General features: G+C 29.8%; 1 protein-coding gene across 1 annotated transcript; it reads right to left on the bottom strand.

Annotated features, from left to right (window-relative positions):
• Nucleotides 1-274: 274 nt before the first annotated feature.
• LOC111640383 lies at nucleotides 275-3,774 on the bottom strand. Its single transcript, XM_023386393.1, has 7 exons — nucleotides 3,645-3,774; nucleotides 3,487-3,582; nucleotides 1,925-2,025; nucleotides 1,816-1,843; nucleotides 829-971; nucleotides 617-761; nucleotides 275-479 (listed from the first exon to the last, which is right to left on the bottom strand). The coding sequence occupies exons 1-5, from the start codon at nucleotides 3,768-3,770 to the stop codon at nucleotides 867-869; spliced, it is 456 nt and encodes a 151-aa protein (XP_023242161.1). The 5' UTR covers nucleotides 3,771-3,774; the 3' UTR covers nucleotides 275-479; nucleotides 617-761; nucleotides 829-866.
• Nucleotides 3,775-10,616: the final 6,842 nt, after the last annotated feature.

Here is a 10,616-nt window from a genome sequence, read left to right as displayed (position 1 = left end):
TAAACTACAATAAAATTTTCAACTTATTATTTAGAGAAATTACATTATTATATTAAAATTAAAATTTTACAATATAATGCAAAAATGATTCAAGAATATATATACATATATATATATATATTATACAACCAGTAGGAGAAATGGAATACGTTAATAGTTTCATAATAGTAAAAATTCCCTTTTTCGAATTTATTTGTAAGAATGTTTACGCAATATTAAATATAAAATTAAATAAACAAAATAACTTACCCAAATGAAAAAACTAGCCGTCGAACCATCAAAAGTTTCCATTCGATACTTTTCCTGCTTTACAGCTTCGTACAGTTGAACAAAATTATGCGGAATCACTTCCTCCCCTGGAAAGATCAAAAACGAAGGAAGAATGCCCAAATATCCAGAAGACAAAACGAATGCCATTAACATCCAAATTCCAAGGATCATATACTTTGTCTTCAATCTGATGGATTCTATTTCAATATCTGCAAGAAAAAATTCTTTAATTTAATATCAATTACAGAAAATTAGTGTTATCTTCAAATAAGTATCTGAGTAACTTTATATGACAGGAAATAAAAAATGACAGCAGCCATGTAATAAGCCATTATCTGGCACTCACCTTGACGAAAAAAACAACGGACTACAATCCAAAATATGCTAAACAATTTTGGAGCTTTCATACATTTCATTTTCGCTTCTGAAGTGAAGAGCAAAAATAAACTGAGAGTTATGAGTGGAATCGCTAGTCCAGCAAATAACCAAACCTGAAATTTTATTTAAATACTATTAACTGGAAAAAGTGATTTTAAAAAAATAGTTTACGATAATAACCACAAGACTGAATGGCTTGAGTAGAGCAATGGATTTGTCTAATGGTTCGGCCGCTTTGATGATAAAAATTTTGAAGTTTCAGATACAGCAGAAGGAATGATTCTGTCGTAGTTTTCGGGCATGCCACAAGGAACTCGTAAAACCTGTGTCGTTTTAAATAAGATACAAGATCATTTTGTCAAAAACACTCTAATTAGTTAAAAAATTCTAAAGCATACAAAATTTATTTTAGAAAAGATGTAAGATCCAAATGAATATCGTTGGCATTGCTATTTAAATCATTTTCCATCCAGATAAAGTATACAAAGATGTGTTTTCAATGGAACACTTTAGATATTGAAAATTTTTTATCAATACTCTTGATGAAAACACATTATTTGAATAGATTTTTGGCATTTTAAATATCATATGCAAGTGGGTAAATGCAATCCACATATAATGCATTGTCATTATTGGTAATCAAATATCCTGGTTGAATTTGTCGTAAATAGTAAAATCGTTTATTTTATGATATTTTGTGAACATTATTTTTAACTTGCACAGCTCTATTGTACAATAATCACCTGTATTTCCGGAATACAATGCGCACTTCTAAGATATCATTACATAAAAATTAAATTTTAAATAATGTTGCAAAAAGAATTATTTGACTTGTCACATCTTTGCATAAATTTATTGTCATAAATACTAAAATATCAAGAAAATAGAAAATATAGAGAAATATAGAATATAGAATATATATAGAAATATATAGAGAATAGAGAATATATCAAGTAAATAGTAAAAGTTTTCTGGGGTTATTTCTAACAAAATAAGTAAGAACCACACAAGAAATTGTGAAATCAAATGCAATTCACAAATCAATATCTTTGTTAAGATCAATAAATAAATATAAACTTATATAGCCTTTTACCACATATATTTATCACTGAAAATATTTATCTTTTGTTCTATTACATTTCATTGAATGAATATTACTTTACTTACCGCATCATAATCTGGTACATGAGCCGTACTATTAAAGTAAAAATGAAATTATTAACATACATATTGTCATTATTCCAAAAGAAGTAAAAAACAGTTTTCATAAACATACCGAAAATCATATTTTTCTTTCAGCAAATTAAAGATTTTTACAATAATTGTGTCGCCCTGAAGTAATGCTGTTTCATTGTCCACACCATATACGTTATGAATCTAGTAAATAATAAATAAAAAACAATTTTATTATAACTTGGTATTTTACAAGTAAAGATATGAATTTTCAAAGATTGACACAGAGACGTACAAAATTGCTTATCTACTATTTTACAAAACTTATGAAATTTATAATGTTAACAATAACTCATTACTCACATGCTAAATACATTTTCGGGTAGGGTATTTAGTTCAGAAACTCGCCACTACAGAACCTGTGGTGCTGTACGCGTAAATAACTGTCGTAAAATATTTAAACATGTAACTATTAAAATGCACTTGAGTAATTAGTATTCTTTTCATTCAACCACTTTACAAGAAGGAATTCAGGTACAGTCACGATTATCATTATTTTTAATTCCGGTAATGTAAATCTATTTCACATACCAAAGACAGTTTTATATCCAAAAGTTAACCATATCACATGTTTATTAACTTTTGTTCTGTATTTCTTGCCGCTTGTAGTGCATTGATTTTTAAACTAAAGACTTTCATTGTATTCAGTTTCACATGTATGAATATGACATCATTAAAACTTTCTTTACGTGCTACGTTTCTTTCATCAGAAGTGAATACACGTAACTAATTTATGTTCAACTTGTCATAATGAAATGACAATAGAAACAGCGCGGTTAAATTAAATAAAAAAAATTTGCCGTAACGTTATGGGTAATTTGCTAATTTAAAAAATTCCTTCGATATGTAAACACAGTTCCTGATTCAAGATGTTTACTTGTTAATGCTTATTCGGCGTTCTCTGTTGTAGCACTTAAAGTACGTTGTGTTATTATCCACTCAGAAAGAAATATCTACATTTGAATGTTCGAGAGAATGAACTGAATCAACACTTATATTTCGTTCATAACATATAAAACAGTTATCCATTTTTCATCTGATTTGATTCAGAGTGTACCAATTTGCAGCTCTGGTATATCCTGATTTGAATTCAAATGAAAAATTATAAAAATATTACATAGGGTTCCAATACATATATGTCAGACTCTGTCTCTTACTATTTGACTTTCAGTGAGGTTGCCCAATCCGTAGCAAATACAATTAAAAGCAGTATTGGTGCCTTCGTGGAAAAAAAGCCTAAAACTGGGCGCAAATTGAAATATGTTATAATGTGATTTAAGTTATACAACATTAGTGTTTAGCACTAGTGTATATTTCTGGTTTCTTTCTGAAGATTTTTACCGAGTGTAGCTGAACACAGAGCGTAGTAAAAACTTTTGTAATATATTTGTAGTAGAAGTGTCGTTTTCCCTCTTTCTACTTTCTGGGCACAAAATTAATCTTATGTAACAGGTCAATTAATTGTTCAACTAGGTACACGATAATTCTGATTTGATTGTATAAGATTTTCATATAAACAGAAATGTAATATAGATTAATGTGCATATATTTATGCTGTAGGTTATTAACTGTATCATAACTAAAAATTATGAAAACTTTACTTACATATGGTAGGCATATCTTAACAGTAATGTTCCTATGAATCTTTGTTTTGTACTTAAATTTATATGGATAAGATTCACAATTTTCCACATTGAGACACTGAAACAAAAGGTCAAAATTACACATGATAAGTTTAAATTACACGTGCGTTGATTACTTACGATTTTAAACATTGTCTCTTCAACTTTGAGAACAAAAGAAGCGTTTATTTGAGTTTTAACAGGATGCATCTGAGACCAGAATGTAGGTGCATATTGTAATCTGATTTCTACTGTTCCGAAGTACATTGGATTCCATGGTATGAAACAAGACACTTCTGTGACCACTCCTTGTTGATTTAGAAGGTACGGTATGTCTCCTGAAAATAATCGTTTCTCTATAAGTAGTATATGTTTGATACACCTTGGCTGACAAATTTCTATGGCAAAATATAATGTACCATAAAAAATACATTAGACTTAAAATTTTTTATTTTGTTTTGGAATAATGTTTGATTTACAATCATAATTTTTGTGCAGTCTTGTCTAAGACTTAATATATATCCGCAATAGTGTAATAGGAATAATAGAAATAGTGTTGTTATTTATATAGAAATGACTGAGTTGCTGATATTTTAAAATGTGGGACTATTTTTTTGAAGATAAATTGAAATACATTGTTTTGGATATGGAATAATATCAGAACATTTTTTCAAGTTTAAGGGGTTAAAAGAACATATAAAATTTTGTTTAGATTATAAATTTTTATCTGTACCAACTATAGATAAAGAAATAGTTAAATTTTATTCTAATGTAAAATCTTTGTTTTATCTTGTTTGTATATGTACAAGCTTTGAATCAATTTTGCAGAAAATTTCATTGGGTATGACGAGTACATCAATATGTTTTCTCAATACAATTGAAACTTATAGACCTATTTGTTGTTCAATTATTATTATTAAAAATAAATATAAGATAATGCTAATTTTTATTTCGGAAATGATTTAATAAACCATTTTTTAGTAAATATTCAACAACTTTTAAATGACTTATTTAAAAAAGTAGAATGTAATGATAATGATGTTAAAGTTGGAGATTATAGTCATAGAAATGGAGAAAATATATTTGATAATGATTACAATCATGCTGAGATAGTTTGCAATAAATTTAACTTTTAAAAATTGTCTAAAATTATATCAATATGTTGGTACATTATTATTAGCAAACATATTTCAAAATTGTAGATTATTAAGTTTAAAATATTATAAATTAAATTCAGTATATTTTATAATTACATCTGATTAAACATAGAATTGTGGATTAAAACTCACAAAAACAGAATAAGAATTATTTAACGATATTGACAAATACTTATTTATAATAAAAGGAATTACTGGAAAAATAAGTTTAATTGGGAAATGATTTTAAAAAGCAAATGACGCATTATATCCAGATACTTAGAGATAGTAAACATTAGGTGTTTGAAACTTTGATAATGCACATTTTAAAAAACCAAGAGGTTTGCATATGTTTACACATGTTAAACATAATCGCCTTTGCATATGTTTACACATGCAAAGGCGATTATGGTTAGAAAATTGGAATATTAATACATAACTAAGGAGATGATGACTTTATAATAAAAAAGGGGGATGTAATAACTTAAATTATTTTTGAAAAAACACATCATTTAATACTACTGGAAAAATCTTTTTTAAAAGCTGTCAAGGAATGTACAAAAAATATTAGTAGAAATAATATTGTAGAAGAAAGTTACATAGAAAATATAATTGAAATTCGTAATGATTAATGTGAAATTTAAAAGAATGTTGATGGTGATGATAAAAAGAATTATTATTGTCAGGATGAAATTTTTTATTATAAGAAATGTTTAAAACATTAATATATGTTATCATCTACTCTTCCTGATTTAACATTATAAAATTGTATATAAATTTATAGTTAAAATATATTGTGTTCGAGTTGCTATGTGAATAAAAAGAATGTAAACCAATTTAGTAATTAAACAAAAAATTGTTTTATATTCGATTACAAAGTATATATATAGCTGGTTGTGTCTTACTTTTTAGACTTACAAACATCATGGGAATTGTTAGTGAAAAATATTGTTTTTTTATCAGTAGACAAAGACAAATTTGAAATTTTAAACAATTTGTACACTGGGAAATAATAAGTTGAAAATCTAATTTAAGTCATCAATTTATTTATGACTTTGTTCATTAATTAAATTACAATTATATGCGGAAAAATTTCTAACTTCATTTATTGAAAATAATATTAAATACAAGAAATGGGATTTAATTTTTCAGTATCAATTATTATATGATCAATTCATTAATATATTCAGTTACTCTATTGCTAATAAAAAAATATCTCAATACTAAAATCAATCATATACATTTATGAAAATAACACTAAATTACATATTAAATTAGTCTTAATCTATCAAAATTTAACTACAGACACTTTAACTAACTTACAAAATGTTTAGGATTGTGAATTAGTTTTAGGATATCAATTACTTTTTGAAGATTTATAGACAAATTACACAATTGTCTTTCTTGGTGTTAAATTTTAAAATAACAGCATCTCAGTCCTTTCTATATAAATAACAATACTGATAATCTATTACTTTACGTTCTTGCAGATATATATCATGTCTTAGACAAGAAAGCACAAAAGTAACTTTTGATTGTAAATAAAGCATTAGAGAGGTTGAGGCGCACGTTTTAAACGTGTAAACGTGTACGTGTGACGTTCGGCGCCGCTTTCCCGTAAGCCTAAAAGTTTGACGATGGTGTTTGAAATGTCGAGCATGATTCCACCGACTATCCAAACACCATACACGTTTAAAACGTGCGCCTCAACCTCTCTATTATTCCAAAACCAAACCAAGAATTCTAAGTGTATTCTATCTTATATCGTACATTATATTTTGCCATATAAATTTGTAAACCAAAGTATATCAAACCTATACTACTGATATATTAAAAAATGTAGTTGCTTCATTAATTAATGCTTTTTAGGTATGAATTTATACTCACTGAATAGCGTCTCGTTACATATATATTCGAATGCCACGTACAATAGTTTAATATTCATTGTTTTTACATCTGAAATATAGTTAACAAATTTTACATATCAGTATTATTAAATAAGCTTAGAATTAAAACTTCATTATTAGCTCTATCTTAAATGTAATAAATAATACTACAGAATAAGTTTGTTAATCTGAAACTTGTCAATGCAGTGTTTATTGATTTATTCATGGATTGCTTAATCTGACACTCTTTCAAATTGTAAAACTTTGTACCAATAATTTTATTGTATTTTCTGAAAACTTGGTATAATATAACTAATTTGTTACACTCGTTAAAAAACTACTAAATAGTAATACCTGTCATGGGTTATCACCAAGCCAATGTGTAAACACGTGGAGTTTTTACAGATTTTCTTCAGTTTTAACTTAGAACTCTGATGTGTTTTTTCCTAAAAGCTTTTCTTGGGAGGAACCAGTTGTTCATAGGTCATTTCGGTGTGGTATTATGTTATTTCTGGAATCTAACTCTATTCAGTAAAACCGGATTTTTATATAATAACTAGCTGCAAGTACCTGCTTCGCTAGGGTTTTATTTGTTGTACATTTATATGTAATAAATTTATATATATATATATAAAAGACTGTTTCCATTTCTTAACATAATCTTTTTCTGATTCGATGTGTTTCCCTATAATTTTTAAGTTGCTCTTCTGTCTGATTATTTCTGTTCTACTGATAATATTGTCATAGCAATGTTAGATGTACTTCTTTTTTTTCATGGTTTCATTTCTCCGTGCCATCTTTTTCCTTTGAAATATGATTTGAAACCGTAAAAATTCTTTTTTTATGCTTTGTCATTGTTTTTTTTTAATTTTTACTTTTCACACTTTACTATTCACTTTTCACTTTCTACTCTTTTCAGTTATTCGTACACTTTTACTTTTGAAAAATCAACTGAAGCATGTGCGTCATATGACTTCAAAAGCCATCCACAGTACTCACCCATAACAGTCCTTGACTATTCCAAAACATTTTCGAGTATTCGAAAACATTTAAGGTAAAGATTAAAATTACATTATAGCCAATCTTACCCGTTTTCACATAATGCAAGGATTAGGTCTCCAAGTTTCCAGCCTAATTAGTAAACTTTTACATAGTTCTAAAAATATGTTTGATTTCCTGCAAAAACGCAAAAACCGCATCTGTGCCTGTACATCTTGCACATCGCTTTCTCTTAACACTTCAATTGTTATTTAACCACTTCCATTGTTAACCCGTTCATTGTTAACACTTTTATTGTTAACACTTCCCTACAGGAAAGTGTTAACAACATTTCCCCGCGGGGGGGAATTTCGAAAAATCCCTTCTTAGTGTACATTCTCGTGACAAGCTCTATTAAAACGTAATCAAAAACGCAAAAAAACGTATCTAAAATAGTGTAATAAAAGTTGAGTTCTTCATGGAAAGCCTTAATTCTGTCTCTCTCTCTTGCGGCGGGAGAATTTTGAAAAACCCCTTCTTACTGTTTGTTTTTATGATACACCTTAACTGTGTGCCAAATTTCAACTTTTAACTCCTACCCGTTTGGGCTCTGCACTTCTTATTCTTATTCAGAGTGGCTATTTCAAAGAGGAATTTTGGCAACTAAAAATAATATTTTCAACAATATCAACTTTAATATTCCAAAAGATTCCCAGTAATATTCGAAAGAAAATTCCCGGTGATAATTAAAAGAAAATTTAAAACTGGCAAGAGCTCCTCCTTTTTTAACTTTGGGCATTGTATAAAATATAAATCTAATCAACTTTTTATTATCAAATACACTAAGTACACTTTACACAGTATTCACACTTTATTTTCGATTTATATTCAGTCACTGTATTACTCTGACTATTCACTTTACTGTTTGTTTTTATTCACTTACTCTTTCTCGGTTCTTCCCTTTGTCACTGATAAGAAACTGACGTTCGAACCCACGACGGATCTTACTTTATATACCTGTGAAGGTCTGAAACTTTTTTTCTGTTTTAGAACAGTATAAACCTTCGAATTTTCCTTGTAAAGGAAAAAGGGGGACTTCTACGGTCAATGACGCTATGCTCGAGTAAGAAAAAAAAGGGAGTGTTAAAATATCAATAAAAAAATCTCCTTTGTTTGTTTAAAGGTAATTCTATAGACGTTAATATCAACAAAACGGGAATAAGGGAAGTTTCTTACCTCCCTTCTGATTGCACGTGACACGTGGTTACGGCAATAAATCGCCTCGTTCGTAGTGAAACGCGAAGTTTTTGATATAAACAATACCTAGATTGTTGACCAGGTTAAAGAAATTATTGTCAGTTAAATGCTAATTTATGAATGAGAGCTGTCAATCCTATAGAAAATTATATTATAAAATCATATTTTCTGAACATCAATATCAATAAATTACACAAACTTCTTTGTCCAGTTGTCCGTACTAGCTAGATACAGACATCAACACACTAACAGGTTTGCAAATAAATCATTAGTAATGTCATAGTTCACACCCCCTCAAATTCGGTATAAAGAGGGCTCTCGGCCCAGTTATCGGGGTGGCCTTCAAGACAGCAAGAAAAAACGGATCAACTGCCTTCAAACACTGACCGCCGATGACGGACGACAAAACTAGTTTCTACTATCTACCAGTCAGTAAGTAGAACTCTCTCTTTTCTCTCGGGTGGACGAGAGCTAATTCCAAAATAAATATTAAGGAGGATCAGAGACTATCCTCTGTCGAAATACGCGAGATGTAATCCAGTTAAACCCCTATTGGAATTTTGGTTTGAAATTATTATTATTATTTTTTTTTGTATAGCGTTTACTAATTAAATTTATATTATATCTTAAACATGTGTGTTTACTCGTACTCGGCCAACACCTTATCGACTTATCCGCAACCTCCCACTCGATTTTCGCTCTCCTAAATTGCCATCTACTGACCCTGTGTGTGGGACTCACCTACCCGTTGTCAGAAACGGTTTAAGCTTTGATGCTTAAACCCTGATTTTCACATACCCAACCAATAAGTACTCCCACCCATACAAAAAAGGCCTCGAATGGTCCACAGTGTTCAAGAACTTTCCACAAAATTCGAGAGTGTTCTGGAATGTTCCACTATGATCTGGGATGTTCTTGGATGTTCCTGAACGTTCCAGAACATCCTGGAACATTCTGGAATGCTGTGGAATGCTCTTGAATACTCTCGAATGTTCTGGATTGTTTTAGAAATGTCTAGAAGACGAAACTTCCGGCTTTTATATCTTCAACAGCACGCCACTGAGGTAAAAACGGGAACCTTCTTTATTGATGGGGGATAGAGCGCTACCACACCCTATAACTCCCTTGATCGTACCGGGACTCGTTTTTGAGTTATAGCGGCACTCACATTGTACACTCACCTTTATTATATATATTGATTTTTATTTGTAAGTAATTCCAACGCATCTGCTATTGTTTATGTATCAGGAAAATCGTGACAAATGAGTTCAAAAATGTAAAAATAAAAACGTGAGTATAAAAACAACCCAAATACTCTTTTGGAGTTATACATTGGACTCACACAGATCTCGAGCAACTCCAAAGGAAAACAAGAACAACACTTACTAAGCATAAACAACATCATCTTAAATCCGCCACAGAAAGATTAACCCTTCCACGTAAAGATGGCGGACGTGGCCTGATTGACATAGTTAACCTTCACTACAAACAAATACAGTCACTGCGAGAGTTTTTCTACAAGAAACAAGAAACATCACAGTTACATAAAGCAGTAACTCTAGCAGACTCAAATAACACACCATTAAACTCACACTCACATCATACATACATGACACAACATATAAAAAGCATACACAACATTAAGCAATCATGGGCTCAAAAGGCTCTCCATGGCAGGCATCCTTACGACCTGGCCCAGGATTCTGTTGACAAAACTGCGTCAAACAGCTGGTTAGATCGGGGATGCCTCTTTGGGGAGACGGAAGGATTCATGATTGCCATACAGGATCAGGTCATAAATACTAAAAACTACAGAAAACACATACTCAAAGATACAACACTCACAAATGACACAT

Source organism: Centruroides sculpturatus, unplaced genomic scaffold, assembly GCF_000671375.1.
Source record: "Centruroides sculpturatus isolate CEXI.00-Female unplaced genomic scaffold, Cexi_2.0 scaffold1391, whole genome shotgun sequence".
Classification (NCBI taxonomy): Eukaryota; Metazoa; Arthropoda; class Arachnida; order Scorpiones; family Buthidae; genus Centruroides; species Centruroides sculpturatus.
The sequence above is the reverse complement of the archived record's forward strand: the minus strand, read 5'-3'. Positions and strand labels throughout refer to the sequence as shown.